At 38.0% G+C, this 27,966-nt stretch overlaps 2 protein-coding genes across 10 annotated transcripts in view; one reads left to right on the plus strand and one right to left on the minus strand.

Annotated features, from left to right (window-relative positions):
- Nucleotides 1-1,037: 1,037 nt before the first annotated feature.
- On the minus strand, nucleotides 1,038-12,700 carry si:ch211-13c6.2 (uncharacterized protein LOC100000125 homolog). Of its 7 annotated transcripts, none has more exons than XM_035529218.1 (13): nucleotides 12,552-12,700; nucleotides 12,022-12,107; nucleotides 11,751-11,819; nucleotides 7,429-7,453; nucleotides 5,010-5,096; nucleotides 4,676-4,824; nucleotides 4,374-4,490; nucleotides 4,109-4,157; nucleotides 3,156-3,975; nucleotides 2,917-3,007; nucleotides 2,713-2,811; nucleotides 1,962-2,628; nucleotides 1,038-1,795 (listed from the first exon to the last, which is right to left on the minus strand). In XM_035529218.1, exons 2-13 carry the CDS (start codon nucleotides 12,079-12,081, stop codon nucleotides 1,590-1,592), a joined length of 2,439 nt encoding a protein of 812 aa, XP_035385111.1. In that variant the 5' UTR covers nucleotides 12,082-12,107; nucleotides 12,552-12,700; the 3' UTR covers nucleotides 1,038-1,589. The 7 variants fall into 7 exon arrangements, with proteins under 7 accessions (XP_035385111.1, XP_035385114.1, XP_035385113.1 ...); XM_035529221.1 differs by having other exon boundaries at nucleotides 3,156-3,915; nucleotides 12,022-12,104; nucleotides 12,552-12,599; XM_035529220.1 differs by having other exon boundaries at nucleotides 2,944-3,007; nucleotides 12,022-12,104; nucleotides 12,552-12,599.
- Nucleotides 12,701-14,521: 1,821 nt separating this feature from the next.
- trioa (trio Rho guanine nucleotide exchange factor a) overlaps nucleotides 14,522-27,966 on the plus strand; it is a 71,992-nt gene continuing 58,547 nt past the window's right edge. For all 3 annotated transcript variants that reach the window (XM_027012064.2, XM_027012065.2, XM_027012066.2), the window contains exons 1-2: nucleotides 14,522-14,790; nucleotides 26,864-26,917. In XM_027012064.2, coding sequence (XP_026867865.2) covers nucleotides 14,721-14,790; nucleotides 26,864-26,917 — 124 coding nt within the window. In that variant the 5' untranslated portion in view covers nucleotides 14,522-14,720. The remainder of the gene's footprint in view (nucleotides 14,791-26,863; nucleotides 26,918-27,966) is intronic.

Raw genomic sequence — 27,966 nt, forward strand, 5'->3', positions numbered from 1 at the left:
ATTTAGCGGCCCATAAATAATCATCTACACCTTGTTTTAAATTAGTGAATCTCACAGTAACTGTTCCATGTTCATTGATCTCGAATATTATTTTAGAACTAATTCAGTGCATGAAGAACAATCTTTTACATTATCATTTGAAATATAATTTGTGATTTTATAGTCTACAGCATTACTATTCCTCCATTAAACCACAGTACAGGCAGGCCTAAAGGTAGTACAACTATTTCACTGCGAGTTATACTGTGTATGACTATGTATGTGACAAATAAACCAAACTTTAAGTTTGATGAATGTCAACTATTAATCGCTTTGTTACACAAATTGTGTTTTGGGAAATAGCATTTATTTCTGTCTGTTGGTATTAAAAAAATCCCACAAGTCTTCACTCTTACCTATTAAGAATGAACAGTCTACATATAGAATTTGTGTCCTTGTTAAAACGTAAATGAGTCCATGATGTTCTGTCAGCTTCCCCAGCTGAACAGCTGTCCATGGAAAGCATTTGTGTTACAAATGTGTCCAGTGTGTATACCACTATGGTAAATTGTAATTTTTGCTTAACATGTCTTATTAGCATCACTGCTAGAATAACAGAAGAGTGTAGGGATATCGAAACAACACAAAATGCTTAGCAACACATACTTTCAGAACATATCAGTTCCCAGGTATTTTTTAAAATCCTTAATTTTCTTATAATCTGAGTCCATATCAGTTATTTTGTAGTGTTTTTTTTTCTCTTCAGTTTTTAAAAATGGAAATAAAATGTAAAAAACTACCATATTTACATGAGAATATAAAGGAAAAAATCTATTTAACCAAAGGCACTCTTTACTCAAATACCAATTTTTGTAGTTAAACAAACCTGTCACTTTGTTGAGTTATTCTGTTTACCAAACAAACTTCCAGAAGTAGCATGCCAGGGTAACATCTTAAAAGGTGTAAGATATATGCATGATATATTTACACAAATTGTCTTACTTCATAACCATAACTAGCTGCCTTGTATGCAAGTGTAAAGCACAACAGGAGACAGGTTTGGATTATTTTACCTCTTCATTTTAGTACCTAGAGAATATGCTGCACATACTAAACATGCTGAAGTAAAAAAATAGTAATAATATCAAAAAACAAAACAAACAAAAACCCCCCCCCCCCCAAACAAACCGTTGCTCAAAATACGTGTTATGGTGAGAATATTTACATATATTTACCGCTAGGGGTCAGTAATTCTGCCTTTTCCCCAAGTGTAAGTAGCAATTATGCTTTGATCAGTTATCTGAAATTAAGGATACTTAATATCATAAAATGTAGTATTCTGAATTTGGACAATGTATTTAGTAATGTATTTAAACACTAATATTGTCCTAAAAGTTGCCAATCCAAACTCAGTACAGAACCCAGCAGAAGAAAATGGTTTATTACCACTATTTCATTACACCTAGCATTAGCATAAAACAAAAATACACAAAGCTGTCATCTCCACTGAGAACCTCTGCTAAGCTAACAAACACAACAAATGCAAATATGGAATTATTAAAGCAGTATAATTATGCAATGCACTATTTCTGAACACACCAAGAGTCCGTTTAATTTGAATTGCGTGCCATAAGTTCCAGAAGAGTGGAGGCAAGCTTCTCGAGACTGGAGGAGTTTGCTACTTCCTTGGGTGGAGAAGATGACGGATGAAAGGGGTCATAGAGGTCCCCACCACGCTGATAACGTGCTCTTGTTGTTTGGCTGTCAGCACGCACCTTCTCTTCCTCCATCAGTGACTTGGAATCCCAAAGACTCACTTTAAAAAGGAAAGAAAGAGAAAGATGTGGGCAACTGTTTAATTTCTTGTTTTGTGTCATCTCCTGAGCAGATTTGCTTTAGTTTCTACTATTTATATAAAATATTAACAATAAAGCTGACTTTAAATAGACACCTAAAAGATGTAGAATTATTTATCAGTTTACCTCTTCGGTAACCTCTCCGTTCATTATCTGGAAGATAAGACTTGACATCTTCAGATCGCTCAGCAGAACCCCCCCTATTGGGATCCCATTCAAAGCTGTGCTGAGATGGTCTGAATTCACCTCCACAATATCTTTCCTCAGCTGCTCTTCTCACTCCCTCTGTGATATGATGTCTTGGTTCTAGTGTAACTCTTTCATATTTTGCATAACTTATAGCTTCTTCAGTACCTCTGGTGTGCCTTGCGTTTTTAATGCTTCTGGACTCTTTAACATGTCCTGCAAGTTGAAAATCTCTGGGACTGTGTTCAAAACCTTGCCTGGAAACCCCATCTTCAAAATGTCTTGAGTCCTGCTCTCTAGGATCACGTTCATGTCTTGTAAACTCTGGAAGAGTGTCTTTTCCATATCTCCTGATATCCTGAACGTGTCTGCGGTCTTGAAAAGCTCTGGGGTGTTCTTCAAACTGCCATGTCTCCCGCATATTAGTGGCATTATCCTTGCAACTTCTTGAGTCTTGATAATCTCTAGCAGACTCATGATATCTAGCAGGCTCCAGATGACCTCGGGCCTCGAAATGTCTTGCTTCTGGCCTTTCTCTGCGTTGCTCCACTCGAGCGTCACTCATGTAATTATAGTCTCTGGTGCTGTGAGAGGCCTGGTTCTTTTGCTGATGGGGGTCACAGGAGGCATTTAGAATGCACAAGATTAAAATAAGATTTAAGTTCTTAAATTAAATTGATTCAGTTCCTACCTCAGTGCGTTGGGCTTTATTTGCTTGGAACTCTTTCAGAAGAGTACATAACTTTTCCTTTAAGAAGTTAGCCTCTTCATCATTTTCAATTTGGATGTCCTACAATTAAATGAAAATTAAGAGAAAAAGCATCAATTTTAATACTACCCCCTCCCCCCCGCCAACCATAAACTGCTCAGTTTCTGTGCATGTGTGTTTCATTACTGTTGACACAGTGTCCCACAGGACTACCTCGAGGTTTGTGGGAATTATTACGCCTCTCTTTTTTGTTTTCCGAAGCAGGTCTTCAATTTGCCTGAAAAATACATTAATTACTTGAGATGTCTAATAAAAACATTACAGCAATTCTGGAGTAAAAATAAGTGAAATGCCTTAAAATAATGCATATATTCTTGCTGCCTACTGAAACACTTCTTGAGGAATGATAGTAAATGTGTCCTCACCCCTTTTGTGCAAGTGCCATTTCTAAAGGCGTGGCATCTGAGAACCTGCTCTTTCTTTTCCTTTTTGCAGGCACTGATTCCTGAGGGTAGTTTGCCACAGCGTCTCTGGCTCTTTGAGGATGGGTTTGTACCTCAAAATATCCCACCCTTGTTCTTTCCACAGTTTGGAAATTTTCCCACTCCTTCCCTGCATACTGGAGGTTTCTGTCCGGCCTTTCCATTTCATCCATGCCAGATCCTCTTCCCTCATGTGATGTGTACATCTGTTCGTTCTCCTGATCCAGGTCCATTTCCACTGGGTGCCGAGCTGCCCCGCTCACACGTAGATCAATGTCAGTTGATTGTTTTTTTGGAACATTGCCATGATAGAAATCTTCTTGCGCGTCTCTGCTTGTGAACTGCCGTCTGTTGGGACTAACTTCTCGGTAGCATTCATCCCAGCACTCATAATTAGAGCTTGTAGCAGGCTTGTCAACATAACTTCGACCACTGTCCTCTGTGTAAGACCTTAAATTATTGTCCTCTTTCAGGTAAATACTTTCAGTGTGCGAGTCATCTCGGTAAGATCTTTGTCTGCCATTTTTAGAGTATGGTATTTCACACCTGTCATCCTCTGGATGGAATCGCAGATGAGTGATGTTGGCTCTGTAGGACCCATCATATGTGTTATCCTCACGATAACGAGAGTGCCTTCCAAGAGTGTCATCCTCCAAGTACGATCTACAAGCAACTTCAGCTGGTGGAGGTTTTTCCCTCCTATCTTGCCCAGGATAGGGCATTTCATGGGTATCAGACCAACAGATTTCAGTTGTTCTATAGCCTGTAGTATTAACATCATGCATAATAATAATGTCCTTATAATTCAGGCATAAAAAGAAACAAGTAAATGAACAAATAAAGAAAATTAGAGTGAAAAAGTAACAAGCAGGACAGTATAGGATGGTTTAAAATACCTTGATTGTCCTTCCTGAGGCTTCTGACTTCTTTTGGTCGGCTAAGTGGCTGAAGTAAAGAAAGGAACACCAACACCGTTACTGAGACACGTTTTGTCTCTCTGACCAACTATGGCAACTTTTGAACATACAAATTTTTATATACACACACACACACACACACATACATATACATACATATATATATATATATATATATATATATATAAAAATATTAAGGTCATCACAGCTGGAAAACAGTAATTAGGCGACGTGTAGGACGTACAACTGGAGTTCCCCATCCCTCTTGCTTCTCTACCACTGCGGCCTTAGCCCTTGCAACAAGACCCGGCTGTTTCTGTGAATTGTTCTGCCATGTCACCAAGTCAGGTCTCTTCAGTTCCTGAAAAAAAGATGTGCGTCATGAGACCCATTACTGCTTCTTTGTTTGAACAAAAGTAAGACTGATTGTCGATGCTTGATTATATCCTGGGGCTCAAAATGCAAAATAAAGAGGTTTATAACATAATTTAAATCTTTTCATCCTCAGCCACAATAAAGTGAAGAGAGAAAGTAGCCCAATCTCACCAGGTACTTCTGACGATGTTTAAGGCCTACCACATGAGTGGCCATGCTATAGAGGTCCATCTCTACTGCACACATTCTACATCTGTACCTCAGTAGGACTTTCCCATCATCTGAGACAGAATCTTCCTCTTGTACTAAGGCACTAAGTCCTATGTGGACACAGCATTTGCACAGTATAGTTACTGAAGCACTGAACTTGAGATGATGGGTTTTATTATATTATAGACATTGGGTACAATTGAATTCACAAAATGAGCTGTATTTAGTACTTTTTGTTCCTTTTTTTAAATCACAAAAACAGATAGCATTAGCATAGGCTTCGGTGCTTCCTTACCAATAATGGGCTCATCAAGGTCCAGATATTTCAAGTACTGTTTGATATCAGTCCATTCTGGCAGTGGTGGTGGCTTAGGGATGAGGCCTATCAAAATCATAACAAATCAGTTAAGCAAAACTATACATCAGAGAGGCATTCTAGTGGATATTCTCTGCCTTTATGTTTACTTGATGTAAATCTCACATCAAGTGACATGTTTACAAAAAGGTCTAGATATACATCACTGAATAAACAACCTAAAGATCTCGGTTTTCAGAGAATATCACACGTTAACAATCCTTACAAACTAAAATATGATTAGTTCTTTGTTGTGTCAGCGTCTTCAGTCTCCAGCAAAGTAATCAATAATGGTCTTCAAGCAATACAGTCCAAAGCTTTGGTTTTAATTGCAGAAAATGACTGGTTCTTGACAATTTTGCATGGAAAACCTTGGCCAAGAAATGTAAAAAAAAGAAAAAAGAAAAGAAAGTATCCTTGATTTTCTGACAGACAAAAAAATACAAAAAAAAAATTAAATAAAACACTCCATTTTGAAATGTCATCGTTCCATGTCATGAAACAAAAAAAAGCTATTCCATTTGACCAAGAGTAAAAGTTAACGAACAGTTTCCAGAAGTTTACTATGCTGGGTATAATGGCAGCAAAACAACAGGGCTGTCAACATTGTGAGTATGGCGACATGCCACATGGGAAAACAGGGGTCCTGTGCATTACAAATGAATCTCAGCACCTTGGCACTACCTGTCAGGGTATTTTTGCTCAGCCACTTTGGACGAGAGACTATGCTTCTCACAAAAACTCCTAGGTCCTAATTTTGATAGGATATACTAACTGAGCGAGAATTATTTAACCAATATTTATCTAACCAATGTCTTTAACCACGCTGAAGGTCTTGTGTAGAAGCAAACCCAAACACAGGAATCTGTCAAGTAGAACTTGACGTAAGACCATGCTAGTAGCCTCCAGAAATGTAGTTGGCCTTTTGTTCCATCTGAGGAAGGTCAGCTTTGTCTTGATAACATGGCACAGAGTGTTAGCATGGCAAGATTGTCTGAAATTGTTGATGGCATATTAGCTGACTGGCTTGCACTGCTGGAAACATTTATCTCCATGAAACTCACAGAAATCAGATGGCCACATCGGCCAAAAACATACTGAAAGACAAATTTCTAAGCATAGTTCAAGCCACTGATGTTTTCCAAGATCAGCTTCAAAAGCAGCATGATTAGAACCAACACAAGTGGTTTGATTCAGAACTGCCTTGTTCAATATGTAGATTATACTCCTGGAATGTAAGTTTACAAGCAGCTCAAACTGTTACAGGGGTTTGAATCCCAGTGATGTCACAGTCTCATAAAGCCAGTAGTCTATGAGAGTGCAACATGCCTTACTCTTATTGGATGGGAAAGATGGCTTTTGTTCCCCTTTTCTTGATGACACCAGTCTATCAAAGACAACTTTCAGTTAACTTAAACTGAAGTAAGCACTTAGCCCTCTCCACCAAGTGCTTTCAGCTGTTCTCTGATGCTGTGAGCAGAAAGGATCCACACAGAAAAAGGAAGTACAACATATTAGCACTCACCCTACCGAGCTTGTGGTTATCAAACAGCGGGCATGGGATGATTATGATCAACACTGGGAAAAATGTAGGTTTGAAAACAAAAACAGCCATACCTGCGACACTGAACTATTCTATTTGCGTGACCAGAAATGTTAAAAAAGAATCCCTAATTATTCAAATCTTTAATCTGCTACTGTGCTATTAAAGAACACAGATATATGCAGTAAATAAAAACAGTACAGTGAATTAATGTAAAGTAGACCACCAACAAGATTTTTATGAAGGTAGAAAATGTCTAGTTATTGTTTCCAAAGTAATGTATTCTTCTCCAAGTAATTATTTTTAATTTTTAAAAAAATATTTTTCAAATATTTTGAAGGTAATTAAGACAAATATTAATCACGATAGTGTGAAACACATTGTTTGCAAATAACATAGAAAATTAAATCAACAGGTTTTGCATTCATTCAACATAGTCTTTTTTTGCCAGGTTAAAATGAATTGCTAAACCATTTAGAATTCTTATTTAGTAAAATATTAAAGTTTTAAATTAAATGTTGATGAAGTATAAGAATAAATTAGAGTACTTGGAGTACTTTGCCCAAATCTGTCCTGCTTTAAAAGACTTTGTGCATCAGAAATTTTAAGAGAAGCTGGAAATCAATATATAAATTGCTTTGTAAATCGCTAAATACAAAAATGTATTATTTATTTATTTGTTTATTTATACTGACATCAAAATTCAAAATAAGTTGATTTCTGTGCAGTTTCAAATAGAACACAATTATGATCATGAGAATATTAATTAATGGTATAATTGATCAAAGATATCTTAACACAAAGAAAACAACTTACCATTAGAAGCTAGGCCTTCTTCCCTCTTTACAGGGTTTAAACCAAAGCATGAAGGAAAAACAGGTACAGGTGATTAAGCAGGTAACAATCCATCAGACCTTAAAAAGTTTCCCTCAAATAGAAAAACAGAGGTTAAAAGCAACACTTACATTGTCCTTTATGTAAAAGGGATTTGGGGAGTGTCAATGTGTGAGGCATAATGAGCCTCGACTTATTTCATTTTTGAAGCTGGAATTACAAATGAACTTCTGTCCCTAATCTTGAGGGCACAGTGAAGAAGTGAAAGGAATGATGCTGGTGACAAATCATTTAAGATAACATTGCAAACAAGTCCAATCATAAAGCCAGATCCATGCTTCCTTGTTCTAGGTACTTGCAAAGATATACAGACAAGTGGAAAAGTGAGTAGGTTTCACTTTTGCTCAAGTGTCTGAGCAAAGATTACACTATGATAGTATTAGTGGTCAGTTTGTGTTTTGTTGGACATGTTGACATATGCTTGTATCTCCATTTCCAAAAACTGAAGGGTAAGACTGGTACAGTGCACTCTGGGAAGTGAGACTGGACCCATGCATTTCAGCAAATCCACAAGTTGTAACAATTTTAAAGTTTCAGAAATAGAACGAATGAGGTCATGGAGAATGACAACAGTACCAAAGACCACTGAAGGCATAATGCAAGGTAGGGAGCCTTAATTCTATGCTCACCTCCTGCCTTCAGTAAACCTAGAGATTTAATTTTAATCATAACCAAAAGGCACACAGTTTGCGTGAATCAAGCTTTAAAGGCATCCGAAGTGTCAAAAGAAAAAAAGTTTAAAATGTTGAAAGTGTTAAATGTGTCATATTAGCAGTGAGCCATATGTTTATCACATACAGTGACAACATCTTCAATGCAGAAAGCATCTGAATTTTCCTTGGATACGTCACATTATATCATTCAGCCATGTTCATTACAAAAAAAAGCTTTCCAATAATGTACACAAATGTCCAAGGGATCCATTTTGTATAAAGCACATACTGACATGTTCAATCCTTGCAAAACTACAGTCCATTGTTTAATGTAGTAGGGAGGCAAGCTGCAGTTTCTTTCAAGGATGCCTGTTTATTTTGGTTCAAAATCCAAATACTTGTCATCTTCTAGGTTTATCCAAGACCTTTTTTTTCTTCAATGGAGTGTCCCCAGGCCCCATAAAAAGGGCATTGCTCCATGAGACAAAGGGCCAGGTAACTTGCAAACACTGCAACTATGCAGTGATTTCTCCAGTGTAACATTTATTGTAGTGCAAGGAAAGTCTCAGACTACAAATATACAACAGATGGTACCATGTTGTAAAGCGTTTGTATTAAACTGTATACATTTGATTATACTTCAGGCTTCAGTTATGGTTTTGCAGAGAGGACGATCCCAATACTCACATTCATACAATAAGTATAATATAAGCCTTCAGGGACATTCATAAACTATGCTGCCAAGGAGACACTTTGTAGAGAAGTACTATTTAAGGATCCAGACACTAATAAACTGAAATATTACAATAAGATGAACAAGAAACATGAAATCCAACTGGGCAGATTACAAGGAGCTGGAGAAGATGCATCTAGTTCTAAAATGCAATAACACTAAATTATGGCATTATACACAATGGTGTTACACACTAATTTAAGTCAAACAGACTAACAGTCAAAAACACTGGATGCAAAAGAGAAATGTTGTATTCTTGTCAAGTAGAAGAGTTTTCCCAGAGAATGGGAAACATTACAAGCAGGTGGACAAGATTCATGAACTCAAACTGGGTAACAAGAAGCTGGACATGATGCATTAAATCCAAACAAGACAGTATATATTTGTCAGCTTTGGTTCAATTAAAATGAACGCAAGTGTGAATGCTTCCTTTAGAACTCTGGTGTGCACCAAATAAATGGGCAGAGACTGCCTGAGCAGGCAGGTCTTGGTCCGTTTCTAAACTAACTCTGGTGCGTTGAAGTATGAACATAATATGAACCAAAAGCATCTAAAAGAAACAAACAGGAGGTGATGTCACAAGATGCAACATTGAATATGCTGCAAGAGAACGGAGTCATGTTTTCAGTTAAGATTCGGTACAGGCATCGGAATCGCTGTCTTCTTTGCAGTGTACCTTCTTTGGTATGTGCAGAGGAGGAATGTCTGGTGGCATTTTGACTCATCAATTTTACCACCTCTTGCTGTGTTTCCAGTTGGTAAAAATACAACCAAGTATATACAACTCCAATAAGTGCATTAAGACCGACGTGGTACATTGTGCTAATGACTGGCTTGAAAAATATACTTAAAAAAAAGAAAAAAAGAAAAAAAAAAGAAAACTTATTTTGGGTGGTTGTAAATTTGGGAGAGTGAAAGCTAAACAAACCAGGACTAATATGTAACAATGTATAATTTTCTTGTTTACTCCAGATCAAGGGAACCTATCCACAACTATAAACCATAGACTGTATATACAAGTGGACTGCACAACAGCAGGTGAAAAGTGAAGCCACCATGTGTCTGATGCCCTTTAGTGGCTGGCTGTAGTACAACTTTTATCCATGCCCATTCCCATGTAAGTGAATGACATACTTCAAATTATATACCTAATATTTTTTGGCAATGGTGATGTGTTAATTCCGTTAGGTCCCCTCTTGTTAATATATGCCCCAATATTTTCTTTATGAAGAATGGGTTTTATACAAGTTATTTAATTATACTTAAAGGGGTGTGTCGATTAGGTTATTGACAGACATTGGTTGTGTTGATTGACAACTAATACTGATGATCAAATGTGAACAGAGGCAGTTGACTTGACGTCAGCTATAATAAGCTTCACTTGATTTTTTTTTTAGCTAGTTTGCTTGCTTGCAAGCTAGCTACCTTGTTAGATAGCTAGTCTGTCAATTTCACTGAAGCACTTGGTACCAAACTTTAATTCTGGTTGAATATAAACATTGCTTATCATGTCACATTACATTAAACAATGTGAACAACATCCTGTAATTAGCTAACAGAAAAATAATACATGATTATTAAATACCTCATCTTGAAGGAGTAAATTTGGAAGCCATGATTAAGATGCTTCATGTAAGGTCATTTAGCTAGCTTGCCAACATTAAATGTGAGATATTTTACTAGCCAAGTTGCCAAGATATTTTGTGATGAAGAAATAAAGAGCTTCATTCCAGAATGTGGTTGATGGAAATGAAGACATGTTTGCTGATCATGGATCACTAGCTAATGAATAAGAATGCATTATGTTGTTATGTTGGATTGCTCCCAGCATTAAGAGAGGGGCGAGCACTAACAAATGTGGCTGAGATTTGTGTGGAGATACTGACCCGCTTACAGTGTTTGAAGAAGTGGTAGCTCAGTGGTTAAGATAGTTGATTAGTAATCAGTAGGTTCTAGCCCCACCACTTCCAAGTTGCCACTGTTGGGCCCCTGATCAAGGCCCTTAACCCTCAATTACTCAAGTTGTATTCAGCCATAATTGTAAGTTGCTTTGGATAAAAGCGTCAGCTAAATGCCATAAATGTAAATGTAAAGCGCATGCTCCGTCTCCAATTTTCATTTAGTGCGCAAGCGCATCCAAGATGGCAGCTCACATACCAGCAATCTTGGTGTCTTAAAAAATTCACAATGGTAGACAATGGTGACTTTCCATCAATTTTATATACAGTCTATGGTATAATCACATCCTCTAAGAGCTCATTTAAAGGAGCAATAAGTCAGTTATTATTTATAGTGATAATTCTTCACATTATGAAATAGCCGTTATGCTGACATCTAGTGTCCTGGATGAATCAGAGATTCTGTACTAAATCTATTTTAAACGTGTGGGGGAGCTGCTCTACGGAGCATAAAGTGGTTCATTTGGGGACTATAAAGGAATCTTATTCATCTCATGTGAGCTGCACTTTAGGAGGAAAAATGTTTGTTTGTTTTTTTTAAAGTCAGTTTCATAAATATTGTATGCTACTTTGTTTGCAAAAATGACTGATTGCTCCTTTAAGTAACATTAAACATCACACATTCCAAACTGAAATTATTCCAAAATAATTTAAGTCAAACAGGCTAACAGCATTAATGCAATTTTAGTATTTGCTTAACCCCAGAAACAATTGACTAATTATAGTATTGAGCTAATATAGTTATAAAGTTAGCTAAATGTGGCATTTAATGATAAAATAACCGATAATCTATCTAGTTTATGTAGCTAGCTAGCTAAATAAACTAGGTTAGCTAGCTATCTTAGCCAGCCAGCCCAGGTATCTAAGATAGCTAAATAGATGTAACAAAAATATACATACCTTGAAATGCTTTAAAGTCGTCAGATGGACCTTATATTGAGTATCACCTCTTAGTCTTTTTTCACAAATCTAAAAAGATGAATAATATGAGAAAGAAATATAAAACGTCTCGGATCGATTTATGTCAGTTTTGAATACACCAATCTCTGTAAATCACACACGTTAGCTTAGCATATATATTGTATGTAACGATACATCACTAGACACATATTGTAATTGTTGAGCGTTCAGGTGAATAAAGACGTCGGATAAACTAGAAACTGAAATTTACCGTGCAGTCGATGAACGTGTTTGCCTCGTCGTCGTCGTAAACAGTTAGAAGATCAGCCATCGCCTAACAGCTAGGATAGCTCCCTACTGATACATTACAACAATTAGCAAGCAAGCTAGCGAAGTAGACATCCTTACCTTATGATTAGAAAGGGTTTGTAAGGTTATGCTTTCATCGCGACTCGAGATTGGGCATTCTGATTCGTCTATTTATTAACCCACTGATAAATCTCAGCTAGCTAGCCAGATAACAGTTAGCTGCTATTAGGTAAATACGTTAGCTAGCTAAAAGATAACAACTAGTTCGCTAACCCTAGCTAACAATTTTCATCAGGCAAATTCGCCAGTGTAAGCTAGCTGTTGGGCTAACTTCCGGGAGAAATTGCAGTTCTACCTAAACCATCGCTGTGTGCTAAGCAGCCTATAAATTAATTGGAATTTGCATACGGGCTTTCAGATACCTGAAACAAAATCAGAGGTCTTCTCATATAGCTAGCGTTAGCTAACGCGCTACCTGGATAATGCACTTACCGTCTTTATTCCACCTCTTCGATTTGTTTCTTCTCCTGTGGATTCTGCGGAGGACTGAAAACAGCAAGAGTAGCTATATCGCCACCAAGTGTATGTGATACATTGTCTAATGTAGAGGCTATTTATTTGAGTCCTCCACCCGAAATATTCTTTTTTTTAAGGTACAAGTATTTATTGCTTGAAAATCAGCGAGTGATCCTCAGAAGAGAATATTGTCTGGGTCTCTGGGTGCTTCTGGACTCCACCTGAGAGCCCTGTAGGACTCGGATTATTGCATGTGAACTTCCAGTCAACTTGTCCTAGGCAATAACAGAAGAGTTTCTCTTTGCAGAAAGGCAATATCAGGGCATATAAATGCATGTTCCTGGTGTGAAAACTCTTGGTTTTTTAATTATTGCATGATGTGTCCAATTAGACTAGCTTCATTTCCACAGTAAAAGATTTACAAATCAAGATATAACTGGGTGACTATAGGATATTAAATAGCCATTATGTATACTTTGTATATTTCAGCGAAATGTTCCATTATCCCAAGGTATGCCCCTAAAATTAATGTGTAATCTGTAATAGGAAAACATGTAGTTTACATAGTTATCCACCAGGAGTCAGTATAATCCTGACAAATCATGTAGACTACAGCCACAATTCAGAAAACCATTTTGCAGCTGTATTTTTACTGTTAGTTCTAGTTCCACAACTGTACAAAAGTATTTTGATTCACTATCCTCCATCACAACTACAGGTTATCACTACTCAGAGTTTTGAAAATAATATTTTGTGTTGTCCACAATAGTATGACAAGTTGGATTCATTAATCTATACAAAAGAGTAGGGAAAGTGGAGAACTCATGGCATTTAGAAAGAATAGAACAATAAAAACTTAAAATAATAAAAACTTAAAATTGTTAAAATTGATTTATCTAAAGCGCATAGATTTTCTTTTATTTGACTGTAAGCAATCAACATTTCTGGTCATCTTTACAGAATTTGTGAACTGAGCAAAAACTTTGTGAATAACTACAATTAAATGACAGCTACAGGCTTAACTTTCTAGGCCAACTTTTCAAGATGTGTAAATGTATTAATATAACATTATACAAACATTTACAAATTACGTATATACGGCACACATACATGCATCTATAATACACAATCTAAACTGCATACTAGATAGTGTATCCTAGCTAACATCTGGATTTCTTGCATTTAATGACCATGTCAGAAATGTCAGTAGTGTACTGTTTATTTATATATATATATAAATATTAAATGCAAGAAATCCAGATGTTAGCTAGGATACACTATCTAGTATGCAGTTTAGATTGTGTATTATAGATGCATGTATGTGTGTATGTATGTATATGTGTATATATATATATATGTGTATATATATATATATATATATATATATATGTATATATATATATATGTATATATATATATATGTATATATATATATATGTATATATATATATATATATATATATATATATATATGTATATATATATATATATGTATACATATATATATGTATATATATATATATATATATGTATATATATATATATATATATACATATATATAAATATATAATGTATATATATATATATATATATATATGTATATACATACATATATATATATATATGTATATTCTGTATATACATATATATATGTATATGTATATATATGTATATTCTTTACTATATATATATATATATATATATATATATATATATATATATATATATATATATATTCTTTACCATATATATATGTATATACATATATATATATGTATATGTATATATATGTATATTCTTTACCATCAGCACAGCCTAAATGTATATATCGGATTATAAAAACATTACCATTAAAAACCGAGACAGGGTTAATGAAGCTTTTGAAATCTGTTCACGCCCCCTGCTATCTTCGATGACTTTCCTTTCCGACTACCACACAGTCGGAAGGGCTGCCGGCCGGTGTGCTATTAACTTGTATTATCCAAGATGGAGGATCGCTCATGGTCCCTAGACTAGCACAAAAGTGGTCCTTTCCGTCCTAGTCATATCCTTCGTTAAGCATAGGGGCGGATATATTTTATACAGCGTGACCTGGAATAAACAAACTTTTACTTTTGGATATTTGCGTAGTGTTTTTCACAAACATGAGCTCGGGGGAAGGAGCCGAGGATACGGCTAAGGAGGCAGCCGATATCGCGGCGTTCTTCAAATCTGGTAAGACCTGAAACTAGTGAGGGTGGACTGTGATTGAAACAGCTTGCTAGGTTGCTAGTCTGAGAGCCGTGGTAATATCAAAGCAGGGCATCTGTGAGACATTCTCCCTGAACAAGCGCTGGGGTAATAGTTTGGAAAGTGGTTTCAGTCAGACATAGATATCGAGCTATTTTAGATAGCTAACCTTGGTTAACTGTAAAACCATTGACCAACAATGTTCTAATGCAATAGCTAGCTATTTAATTAGCCTGGTCACATAGCTGCATAGCTATTTCATTAACGTCTTGGCTTGTTAGCTAGCTGACTAGCTTGTTTAAGGGGCTGCACTATACTGACGTCTGTGCCGTTGTATAATACAAATACGTTTGTTGATTAATGAGGTGTTTCTTAAAGTAACCAGCACCGAATACACAGGCAGCTAGGCTAGCTAGCTGTTCAAGCTATATCATCTCTTCTAGCTGTGACCAACAGGGCAACTTATTGATCAGCAGCTAGCGCTTACACTATTAGCTAACTATTAGCTTTTAGTTATCTTAGTTAACGTACTGGTAGGTGATGTCAACTTTCCACATTTTATTTCAAGTAACATTAGCTGGATAAAATATTCACGATCGCCAGTGTTGCTGTTAACCATTAGTACACTCTTAACTGTCCGACTAACCAAAACTAGATTGCTAGGTATCCACTATTTTCTTTCAGCACGGCCGTTGAACATCTATAAAATAAAAAAAACGGGATTAGGCTTGGCAGTATATAAACGTATCTGTTTATTTTATTGCGTGTGATTAAAAAACATCCTCGTCTAGTTATCTTAATATTTTCTTTAAGAATATGCAACACTGTCAGCAAGCAAGATGGAACGCGTCATTTGTGGGACTAAAGGAGCCAGACTGCTAGCGTTAGCTAGCAATGTAAACAATGACCTGGCGTGGCATTCTCGAGAGGAACTGTTAGCCAGTTGCTAATAGTTAGCTATCTAACTTGGTTAAGTAGTTTAGTAGATTGCCGTCGACAGATTACAGGAATACAACTTTTCAGTAAATGTCTAACGTTAGTTATTTGGTCGTGTGACAGTTACGTGGCACTTAGTGAAAGCTGCAGTACTAGGGACCTAGCTAGCCATGTAACTTAGCTAGCTAGCGAATAAGGTGGCACGCTCGAGGTAACTTAAATTAGTTGGTATTCTTGAACCTGACGTCATCCGCTTTCCTGCAACCTTTCTTGCTGTAGTTATTATATAAACTAACATGTAATTACTGATGCGTTTTGTAATCTTGTTTAGCAAACACCACACTGTAGATTAATGAAATTATTAGAAATGTATTAAAATCTATGGTGGTACAGTTTCGCAAACTGCATGTGATCGGGCTATAGGAATTTTGTGATTTATGTTTGGAAGTGCAGTTATTCACTAGAGAAACTAGAGAACCGTTGAGTAAACCACGAAAAATAACACACAATCATAGAATATTTTCAATGTGGCAAAGTGTAACCACACGAGGAAGTGCTGCACCAAAGCGGTTTCCCTACCGGAAGTCTTTTGTGATTTTTTTTTTTTTTTTTTTTTTTTTTTTGCGCGTGTGTGTGTATGTGATCTGTATTTGCATCGAAAGTAAAATCTGGATGAATGGGGTTAAGAGTCCAGTTTTATCACCATTGGGCATAGATATGGATACTTTAGTTATGGTTCACGTGCTTGTGTATGTGTAGGTTTATTTAAGTTTATGCTAGTTATTAAAAGATAGTGTAGTGGTATTTACACCAGTATTGTTTTTTTTGAGTACCTAAACCAATTTTAGTAGCGATTGCACGATAAACTGTAACATTAAATGCAGTTATTGAATGTCACAGTGCTCCAGAAATGAAATTGTTTTTTGTTTTTTTTAACATGTGCAAAATGGATATGAAAATGCACTTATAGGAGCTGCAAAAATGTAAATTTTGAGGGGATCTATGTGTCAGAATACAAGCATATATGCATCCAAATGAGTATGGGACAATACAAAAATAATCTCCTGATTTATTTGTAATACAAAAGCCTGTTTTTTCTGATGTCACAAAAATACCATATTACTTGCAATGTTTGTTCTTTTCACATAATGGGAGCTAGCAGTGATGGAAGAAATAAGCTAAATGGGTATTTTACAGTCCTGAACAGGCAGTTCTCTGGAATATAGCATCACGTGATCCTGTATAGCCTTTTAGACTAACGTGTAAACTATTATGCAGTTTTTGGGGTGATGTGGTTTATGACCACTGTAAGATTCACGTGTTAATTTCTTCAGTGAGATTTATCTTACAGCTGTTTCTGCCGAGTCAGATAATGCCTTCTATGGAATGTGTTTCCTTGGAAGATGGTATTATTTATTGTGCAAGTTATAATATTTGTATACAGTATAAAGTCTTAGCAGTGTGTGTTTTTTTTGTTTTTTGTTTTTTTAAGTGGAGGCACTTTTAAAAATCACTGATGACACTAGCAAATGCTGCCTTTTTTGACTGTTTGAGAAGTTGAGTTATTGCCCTAGCTCAGGTTCTTATCTCATTGAAAGCATTTGCTTCACCACCCCACCCCCAAAAAAGGAAATAAATTTCTTGCTTACATGAAAAAGGGCTGTCTCCGAGCTGCGTACAGCTTAATTGTGCTTAATTGTGTTTTATGAGATGATGTGCTTTCCAAGATTTCTAAGTTTTCCTAAATACAAGACTACAGTTCAGCAAAACTGAACCTCAGATGAATGCTGGAAGACCAAACAATATGCACAGTGAGAGTGTTCGTGTCTGTGACTAATACTTGACTTTATAGCCTTATTGTTTTTAATACAATTTGCTTTTTTGGCCATTTTGTAGCTACTGGCTTGTTTCTATTCTTCTAAGAGTTGAATTAATAAAGACTAGTTTTAAACTGGGCTTATAATATTGTCATAAGCCACACATTTTTCTATAAAAATTGGTATGACATTTCCTGTAAGCATTTTTGCTCAGGTAAGGCTATGTTCCTTTATTACTTTCTGCATTGTCATTAGGCCTCATTTGAAAAAGAAAAATCAAAAGTAAATGCATCTTTTAGCATGGAAAGTCACCTAGAATCTTAAGTGGGATTTATAAATACCAAAGTACTGATTGCCCTGTAAATGAAATTTAGGCATATTTCATAGGTTTCCCCTGAGCACAAGGCATACAAAAGAGAAGTACTTGAATATAGGTGTTTGCCATGTTCTCAGTGGGTTTAAGATTGTTTTGTTAGGTCTTTGAAATCTCTAATTCATATATTGTGATAGACAATTTGCACTTGGGTATATTATGAGCACTAAAATTATGTAAATATTGTTCTATCGTAGCATCCTAAACCTTGATACATTAAGGTATGATGAGCCGGTCTGTTGTTTGGAGTCTCAAGGTTAGCTGTCAGTATGTTGTGACACAAATACTTCAGAAACTGTTTTGTAGGATTCTGATTTTAAAAAGAAATTTAGTATTGAAATGTTTACAAAATACCTAATATTAATTCCTAATTTAGTAATCAACATTTTTTGCCTTTTCTGCCTGTGTCTGTGCCAAAGTCTTTGCAGTATATTCTTTATTGTATTATTGTCCGGTCTTTTTTTTTTTTTTTTTGACACTTGTGCATGTAATGAGCAGTGATTAACTGAAGCCCGCCTCTCTGCCTCAAACTGTCACCTGGCGAGTCAGCATATGCAACCATAGCCTTCTGCTTCACGTCCCCTCCTTTGTGCCTCCATTTGCGGTATTGACAGCTTGTCCCCAGTCTCTCTAACCACTTCTTCCCCTTGCTGTGTTCACTTCCCTGTCTCTCCCATTCGCTCAGACACTCTTTCAGTCTCCCTCTGTGGTAGGGAAAGGTCATGTTGACCTAGATTTGCTGGGCTTGTGGTGGTGCACTCAGTGCCCCTCTCTCTCAGTCTTCTGGCACATGGCGAGAGGGTCTTTATTATTCATCTGCACAGGGAAGGACGGACAGAGGGAAGGGCAGACAGTTTTTGCAATGTAGAGGCTTAATGTGTGGCTCATTGTAGCAGTAAGAGGAATTTTATCAAGAAAAATGTGGCATATGGAGGAGGAAACCACGAATGAGAGCTCAGTAGTGTGGCTTGCTCTATAGGAATGTGCACAGCTGTGTGTATGGTGTGCTGTGCTAATAGTGCTGTTTGGGGGTGACACTGGTGGGTGAGTCTTCATTAAATTAGAGCTGCACTGAAATCAGATTTCAAGCTGCATTTGCTGCTCCTGCACCCTCACTGTATGCACAGCCCCCTGTAATGTCATAAAGAGCACACACGTTCTAGTCTTGTTTCTAGCTCAGCACACCATCCAAAGAAGTTCAGCTTGGGCCTATGTATTTAATAGCATTGTCACAGCAAGTGTAGAGGGTTGGGCACATGGCTTGTATATCACTAAGCACCTGCTTTTTCTCTGAGGGAACTGAAAATAATGACATTTTATAAAAACAATAGATCATGTTCTGCTCTGTTGTCAGTACAGTACATCATTATTTTATTATAATTGAGATTTAATATTTAAAATATAATATAAGGTTTTGCTTAAAATGCTCCTGAACTGATTTTAAACTGATCATGGCATGTAAGTGTGTGTAATTTAAGTTTCACTGATGTCATGGTGGCCCACTTCCTTAGCCAGCCCATGGCTTCAGCGACAGACCCTGTCGACCCTGCCTGGGGTCAGGTGCTTAGATCTTTGTCTATGATGCCATTTTGTGTTGAAACTCTTCATTGCTGTTTTTTTGCTTTGACAGTAGTCACTGTTTGTCTCTCCTAACTCCAGGTGCTGAGCGTGGCACTGGGAGAGGGGAAATGTGGGCCATATCAGTCCCTGATAAATAGCTCACCCTCATCCATCCCGTCCTGTGCACACGCGATAAACCTCTCACTATGTTCACTACAGCTCAGCCTGGATGTAGGGCTCAAAACTAGATGGTGACATTTTTTTTCTACAGCTTAATAAAGCTTATTTGCCTGTCGATCACAATTTTGTGACATTTGTGAAGGGGCAGGAGGGTTGGTGTTGATGTTCAGAAACCAACAATCTTGTTCTGCTGATATCTTTCTGCATGATTTTGCTGCTGTAGTTTTTGGTCAAATTGTAAGTGGTAAATATGAGAGCATCCAAAATGGCTGGTTGGCAAGCGTAAGTACTCTGATCTGATGGAAGAGTAGTAGTAGTAGCAGCAGTGATGTACATTCACAAATTCACAACCATGACTGTAAAGGCTGATGCTGTGGATTCTACACAACCTAACTTAAATCCTGCACTTAACCATTGCAATACATTTAAAATTGTTAAGCAACGTGTTTTTAAAATAATTGTAAAACAAATTGCAAAGTAAAAATAAGAAATGGTCAGAACAAAATTCATAGTTATTGTAAAAATGTACTTAAATATAAAAATAATTGTTACTCAGTGTTTCTTTTTAGGTTAATTTTTTTTGTCCTTCAGAGGGGGTGGGCAGTTCATCCTTTAAAAAAGTGTTGTGCTGAATAATATATGCTTTTTAGCTTATCGTAATGAACTGCAGCAGTGTTGCTATGGAAGCAAAGTAAGTCAAGCTGTCATATTGAAAATCATTCAGAAGTCTTACTGTCCCACCTCTTCTGGCCAGTTGTTTAGCTGTACATTCTCTAATGTAGACACCACAAACATTTTGCTTCAGAAGAGAACATAGCTGCTTGTGCTGTGGATCCTGTAGTGGGGAGCAGGATGCTGTTAGCACCGCAGAGCAAGTGTAAGCGGCTCCACCACATCAAGAAGGCGGCGTAAGCAGCCTGTGGGTGTAACAGCTGGCAAAATGTGATCTCGTTTAGCTTGTTTCGGCAGTTCATTTTCTATATGAAACCAGTTCATTTTGCATGTCCTGTACATGATTGCTCTTCTGTTTTTAAGATCCTTTGTGTCACAGTATACTAAGCAGATATCATTTATCTGGGAGAGAAAATTCAGTGACTGAAGTTACAGTAGCTTTGTCTATTGATTTTAGCCCTAGCCCTGCCCTAAACTGGAAGTGGCCACAAGCTATGCAAAACCCACAGGCCTTTAGAAGGGGCTTTGTTGTTGTCACATAACCTACTGTCTCTTCCTCATAGATAACTGGAAAACACATGCTTAGCTCCTTGCTAAACAGGTGAAGAGGGCCATTTTCTGTGACTATAAAGACATGTATATGACGCAACTATCCTTGTTTATAATGATCAGGTTAATCCAGTTTTATTCCTTATTCCATTAGGAATAAGGAATTATTTTCTAAGTTTCTTTCATTCCTATGTACAGGAACATTTTTGTTTCTACTGCTTAACTTTCTTTAGTTAGTATATTTATGAGGTCAAGGTTGAATCATGGGTTACTTTTTTCTAAGAATGACTCTCGTTCTTCCCAGCAGGATGTTAGACAGCAGCAGGCTGACGTTCACTGCTCCATGTGATCATTCATTAAAATACCACTTATATGAGTCTGTGTGGAGACAGCCATTAACCTTTCCTAAGTGTGGTTTTATTAGCCATTGATTTGCATAACTGTACTGGTCGTTTCTTTTGGCCTCCCATTGCATTTAGGGTGGGCTTTAGTTTTACTGGCTACTCTATTTTATGGGGTTTGGTCTCAGACAAAGACAATGGCAGTGTGAAAGAGAAGAGGTGAGGGGTTAATGCTAAACTTGAGTGAATCTCACAGCAGTGTGCAAAGCTCAATAGATGCAGTGTGTTTCTCAGCACTTGTGCTTTAGCTGTTCTGGTGTGGCTACGTTACATATTGACTTCATCTACGGATATTACTGTGCTCGTTATATGCTTGTGCTGTATAGGTCTAAGGGAACGAATAAGGCAAAAGATGATTTTTCATGTTTAAACATTATTTTAAGTCCAAGAAAAACAGTGTCTTTATCTATTTTGAATATGATAGAAGGAACAGTGAAAGGGACAAAGAGAATGAGTGAGTGAGAGAGACGTGGGTAAGAAATTGAGTCAAAATAGATCAGGGAATGAGAGCGGGGTGGGGGGGCTCGCCGGTGACTCTATCTCTCGTGCTCTCTCAGTCTCTAGCTCTCTGCCAGCATGACCTGGTTTTGTAAGCCCAAGCCCCTCCCCTCTCTTACCTCCTTTTTTGATACAAATAATTTAATGTTTATTTTGGAGTTTCTTCATTATGTCTCTTGTGCCTGAAAAGGCATTTCTTTGATTTTCTTCAGAACCCCCGCGCTGACACGCCGTGCCGTATACGGTTCCTTAATTATCTGCTTTGTCGTCCGCAAGTGTGTCATGCTTGCGTTTCATCAAGCTACTGTACATTACTGTGTGATAGCAGATGGTTGGGGCCTGAGGCCCAGCTGACCTTTGCCTTTACAACTAGTGGCATGGTGGCAGTTAGCTCATGAGCACTGGTCACCAGTTTCAGCCGTGACAGTTTTGCGCTCACTCCCCAGTGCCGTTGTCAGTTTGCATAACCCCCGTGAGCAGCAGCAGTCGTGCAGCTTCTGTTGCATGTGATTTAAACTCACTCATGTTTAAATGTTAAAAGGCTTGATGGGGAGTAGGGGAGATGCCAGTCTCAGTTGGGCTTTTAACCATTAGTGATTCCTCAAATATATAAGTAGCGAAAGCCATATTATAGCACAGAGTTTCTGCCCTGTCTGTTCCCTTAAGAGGCTGGCTTGCTCGCACATTGCTTAGGGGATTATGTTTTTTTTCTTGGATATTGCCACTGTGAATTGCATATGCCCATGTAGGTGCTTTGTTTGAAGTTGAAAATGAGAATATAGGAAATCTCACAATATAGCTACATAGATCGTTACATATATGTGGCATGTTTTAAATTGGTTTTGTCATTAATATTACATTACAGTGAATGTCAGTCTTATGAAATCATTACTATTTGTGTTTTCTTGTTCTTGTATGGATGATTTGTGAGGCCCATGTGCATTCAGCCTGTTTTTTAAAGATCAACAAATTAATAGTGCAGTGATTAGTGTGGTGCTCTTTTTCTTTCACCATAATTGTCTGGTGCCTGCACTCATTTCACATATTGTCAAGGCAACTGAGGCTGCTCTTAAAGGGGTAAGCGGACTTGTCTTCATTGGCCAATGAAGAACATACAGAACAGATCAGTGATGGGGTGGGAGGCAGTGTTGTGGTCCTAGCTCTCTCTTCTTTAATGGCTGGGATCTCTGGTGACCCCAGCTTGTAAAGTCCATCTGTTCAAATGTTGTTTCCAAACACCTATGTTGGATACGTCTGCTTCACTGTGACTTTGGCTGTGCTTTTTGGCTGAGGCCCTGTTTTTCTTCTGGTCTTTTTATTTGCGCATTTATGCATTTAATTATTCAGGAGTCAGTGAAGAGGGGGCAGAGGCCTACCCACCTACTGTCATGTCTAGGTTGTCCCTGAATGATAGCAGAGTGACTCAACATTTAAAGATGCCTCAAATAATTATTACCTTTTAAAGAGGAAAATGTGCTTTAAATTGATTCCAAAAGTAAAATAGGACAGCTTGTCAAAAATAGAGCCATCAACTGCTGAGCTGACTCCCTAAAGACATGTTAAACTTAAATGTTTTTACGTCTCTCTGTATGTCTCCATTTCTGTCTCTGTCCGGGTGGTTGCCTAGCAACTTGCCCTTTAACCTCTTATTATTGTCCCCTTCTGAACATTGCGGGGTGCCTCTCTTGTGGGGGCAGCAGGCCTGCCTCAGCGCTGTTTTGCTGATGTGCTGCGTCATGCTAGCCCTTTCCTAGAAGAGCCTGTTTACATGGGCTCACCAGGCTTTTGGGTGGCAGTATGGAGAAACACCCAAAGATAGTCCTGTGGTGAACGTTACATCGTAGGGGTGCTGAGCCATACTTACGTTTGCACAATCAATGGGAAATGAGAGCAGTGAACAACAAGGACCTAGCACAGTTGCTAGAGAAGAGTCTCACCTGGCAGAGAAAATACTTTGGTTCATTAACATTCACAGAAATATATTTAATTTATTTGTTTATTTATTGTTATTTGGCAGAATCATCTTGGTTTCTTTTATGTTGTAATTGTCATTTTTCTCTTTTGTCATGGTTGTCCTCAACAGGCCATAAATGTTAATACATGTCTGATTTATGTAAAATATGACAGACTGATTCTATTGCTAGTTATTCCCCAATTCTTTGGGGAAATGGAGAAATTAAATTAAAGAATGTCTATGCTAAGTGGACATTTAATACAACATGGTGGTTTGCCATATAACTTGTTTCATCATGGTTTTGCTATTCCTTTCTTGTTTAATCTGACTATAACCTGCCATTTACTCTGGTCACCTGGAAGCTCGTGACACAAAAAGAGTCCTGTGAATTCAAGATCTTCATTCAAGTTTACTTCATTCTAATCATAGTTGGTGGAAACTTGTATTCTTGAGGATAAAAGAATACACCATCTACTTATGGTGCTATTTTGACTTATAACTCACCACCAGGGATATTACAGGTGGGACTGGGAATTGTAAAACTAGGAATTGGACCTTGGCACTGCTGGAGCAGGTGGCTTCCTCTCCTTTTCCCTCTGTCTCTGTTTCTAGTCCTGTCTCTCTGGCTCCTGGATGAGCCAGACTAAAGGCATGTAGCAATGAGAGGGTTCTTTTCCTCTGCAGTGATTCATGGGTGAGTCTTACTGATGACAAACCCACCATAGTGCACAGCACACAGGTTCTGTAGGCCCATTGCTAGGGTCTACTCACAGAGGATGGGCTTGTTTTAAATTGTTATAATGACAGAAGAGGGTCTTTTTTGTTGTTGTTGTTGAGGGAGGATACACATGGGTCCTGACAGGAACATGCCGGGTTGAATCACTGTGCTGTATAGCAGTCTTTTTTGTTTGTTTTTTGTTTTTTAAACGGATCTGGCTCACAGACGATGTACGTGTTGAGATGACTGAAATGGCTGACATTTTGTGTATGTTTTTCTTCACATGTTCCTGTACAGTATGAGTAGGTTTGTAGTGACATACAATTTACTCAGTTAACTGTGCATCTGCATGTTTCTGCATGTGCTTGTTCAGTATTTTAGGTCCTTCTACGACAGTGAATTTGGCCCATGTAACCTACCTGGACCTTCCCTTACTTGCATGTGATGTGAGAGTCGTCATGTTACTGTATGAAGACTGCTTTCAGGGGAGCTAGTCTGAGCTCTGGATTGAGCCCCTGTGCTCACGCAGAGCCTGAGGTTTATGGAAGTCAACATACTTGCTGAAGTTTTGGACTGAGAAAACTACTGTTCTTCTCATGCAGTGAATTTGAAACAGGACCTTTCCACTAGGTCCTCTGAGCTTGTCTTTCCTTATTTGGACTGGAATAGCAAGCTTAGTCCTAACAGACTTGTAAATCTCTTTTGGCTGTTTTTATTTACTGTGTATTTATTTTTTTAAACCCATCTTAGATCCACCTATACAATGTTAGTTATAACAACTGAGCCAGCAGATTAATTTTGGAGCAAATACTTAAAAATGAGCAGTCTAATGTGACAGTACATTTGTTAGGTGTTTTCGAATGGTCTGCCTCATGTAAGCACAATGCACATTCGGTACTGTAATAGGAGTAACTGTGTTAGGAATACCCTTGGTATGGCATCACAGTTGTGTCATGTGTCTGTATTTTATCTTTAGTTTTCTGCTCTAGGTCTCTGCCTCTGTCTTTGTGGAATGTCAGGGTAGAATAAAATGGGGAAAATTCCATTTGTGCAATTTGAAGAAACTGGAATTTTCTCTCCTGGAATTCCACACATTCATTCCATTCTATATTTGTCTGTGTATGCATGTCCTTCCATTCTTGGCTTACCCTTAACTATATGAACCACACTTTGTCACAACGCTGGATTTGCCACTGGTTGCAGCTGGCTTTGTTTGTTTGATTGTGTGTGTGGGAGGAAGGATTGTCAGCCGTCTTGTCTGGTAATGAGCATCTCATTTTTGGAGAGGTGGAGGGTTTCTCTGGGCTTCAGATCCTATGTGATAAGATAGAGAGCCTTATCTGTCAGTACTCAAGATCCCCTCCCCCACTTACAGCCAGGGACTCTGGGATCCTTTGGGCCCCACTCCTCCAGCTCAGATACGGCTGGAAAACACACATTCAAATACATATTTAGCATGCTCACCTGACACTAGTCATTGGGCCAGCTTATAAGACAGTGGACCCACATCATCATTGAATTAATTGCTAATAAGATGCAAATTGTTTTGTTAAAATGTCCAGGCTGTCTTTAAACTGGCCATTGGAGTGCAGTGATATTACTTGATGTGATGGTGAAATCAGGAGCAGTGCTCATACTTCATCTGTGTGCCTTTTGTGCCCCTCCTGTTTTTCACTCTATTTTATGTGTACATTTGCTTTCTAAGCTCCTGTGGCCTGAGAGAAGGCACATCTTCATTCAGCAGCGAATCCACTTTGCCATGGAGAGCAACCCATGGCTGAAGGAAACTGAACAGCAGATTAGTCAGTCTTAACCTATGGTCACAGCAGGCTTTCTGCTTGCTCCACTTTGATGCCTGCAAAGAAAAGTGGACAGTGCCTATTGTGTTTTGCTCAGGGTCCAGTGACGCAGACACCCTCATCTCCTTCATCCTGCTGTAGCTTTTCCTTATATTCACCAGTACATGTGATGTCAGCATGGACCCCTTTCCTGCTCTCTTCTTATGAGCCAGTGGTTCCCATGGTGTCTGGCAGTGGGGAAGTAAATGTGTGATTTAGAGGTCGTTAGCTCAGGAGGGAGTGGCACGGTGAATGGTGTCCAGGTGGAACTTTTGTCTTACCATCAGCATGTTTTAGGGTCAGGGGATCTGGGCTAAGAGCAGCTAAAAGTGTTCCTGTGCTTGCTGGAGTCTCATGCTGTTGTACAAGCATACGCACACATGCTAATAGCCAAAGTGACATGAAAGACATAGACTTTATGGAGATGGAGAAAAATTCTCAAGGCACTTTTTAAATGGAAACAATCAGTTATTATATTTACTCAGCAATATAATTTCATGCAACTGGTGATTTGTGTATAGCAGCTGTAATAGTTTTTTTTCCCTTCTCTCTTTCTTTATAGATGGCTCCTTTCCCAAATGTGAACCCAAAAGTGATGTATCCAGTCAGAGAACAGGTAGGGAGCAGTCAGCACATACATTTGTTTTTGCTTTGGTGTGTTTTTTTGTGTGCGTGTGCGTGTGCGTGTGCGTGTGCGTGTGTGTGTGTGTGTGTGTGCGTGCGCGTGCGCACGCCAAGCTGTAGTTCATTTACAGAGTCCACAGCTCCCTGGCTCTCTGTTTGAATAGCTGACCCTCCTGGAGGATTGATGGTCTTGACCTGACAACCTTCCCAGCTGAAACATATTGAGGGCCTCAAATCAAGATTTTCTTTTTTGGGGGGGGACCTTTTTTGTATTGGGCAGGCTTAAATTGCTGGAACATTTTTTTCACAGTTCACATAATGGATAATAGAAGTAGTGTTTGTGATTGCTTCAAATAAAGTTATTATATATCCACTTAATTTTGATGAACCTTCTTAATAATGCATATAGCCATAGCAGATTAATTAGACACTGGTCAATGCACATATGACTGTATAAATACAATTCTGGTTAGGGTTGTGAACTTTTGTCCAGTCATGGAAAACTTAAGTATAAATAGGTTAAGCCACCTGTGGTGGTGTTTTTATTTGATTGCTTTTTCCTTTTTTTAATGATGAAGCTCTCATAAGTAACTGCTGCACCAGTGCCAGTGACACGGCAGGGCACAGTGACTGTGGTATTGGAGCACGGAGGCATTAGGGAGGCAGTGGCACTGAAGTTATGGCCTGCTGCTATGCATGATTACGCTTATATTTGTATATGCTGATCAAGATGTTTTATTTCATTATATTTCAGTACCACTGCATTTTCCTCAGAAAAGCAGAATCAATAGAATCAACAATCTTTCCACCTGTTTTACTTCTCTCTCTCGCTTTTAATTAATGTGGATTTCTCTAACAAGAATCTAAGGTAGCACCTCTTGTGTCTGGGCTTTGCTTTGCCATTGACCAACTGCAGACATCACCTCTGCTGGGTAAACAGAGTGCAAACTAAGAAGATGCTACAAGTGCACTAGGTACACAGAGATTAGAGTGAAGGGGGGAAAAATACGAGACTGACAAAACAAGACATGGTGTTTAATC

Source organism: Electrophorus electricus, chromosome 8 (genome assembly GCF_013358815.1).
Source record: "Electrophorus electricus isolate fEleEle1 chromosome 8, fEleEle1.pri, whole genome shotgun sequence".
Lineage (NCBI taxonomy): Eukaryota > Metazoa > Chordata > Actinopteri > Gymnotiformes > Gymnotidae > Electrophorus > Electrophorus electricus.